At 31.8% G+C, this 327-nt stretch overlaps 1 protein-coding gene across 1 annotated transcript in view; it reads right to left on the bottom strand.

Annotated features, from left to right (window-relative positions):
• Nucleotides 1–119: 119 nt before the first annotated feature.
• Nucleotides 120–327, bottom strand: part of LOC105003854 (malignant T-cell-amplified sequence 1) — an 8,324-nt gene continuing 8,116 nt past the window's right edge. The window contains exon 6 of the mRNA XM_010861297.1: nt 120–327. This exon is cut by the window's right edge and continues 21 nt beyond it. Coding sequence (XP_010859599.1) covers nt 268–327 — 60 coding nt within the window. The 3' untranslated portion in view covers nt 120–267.

Here is a 327-nt window from a genome sequence, read left to right as displayed (position 1 = left end):
CATTAGCCTAAGAAAGGACATTAAGTTGTCTTAATTAAGTTTGGTTACTTACCAGCTACCTTTTAATGTCCAACTTTGTAACCCAAATTTAACTTAAGTTTAAGAAAAATTAAAATAATTTTTGAAGCTAACAGAATTTTAGCATCTGTTGAATTTATTCAGCATAACCACAGAGGTATTGTCTTCATGCTGTCACACATAAACACAAACACAGATACAGATACAGCACAATATCCATTTTTAGCCCAAGTGTATTTCTTCTGAGGCTCATTTATATGTCTTCATATGCCACAGCCCATCATTTAAATAATGGATATTTTCAATGCC

This window comes from Bison bison, unplaced genomic scaffold (assembly GCF_000754665.1).
Source record: "Bison bison bison isolate TAMUID 2011002044 unplaced genomic scaffold, Bison_UMD1.0 scf7180017857754, whole genome shotgun sequence".
Lineage (NCBI taxonomy): Eukaryota > Metazoa > Chordata > Mammalia > Artiodactyla > Bovidae > Bison > Bison bison.
This window is presented reverse-complemented; position numbering and strand designations above follow the sequence as displayed.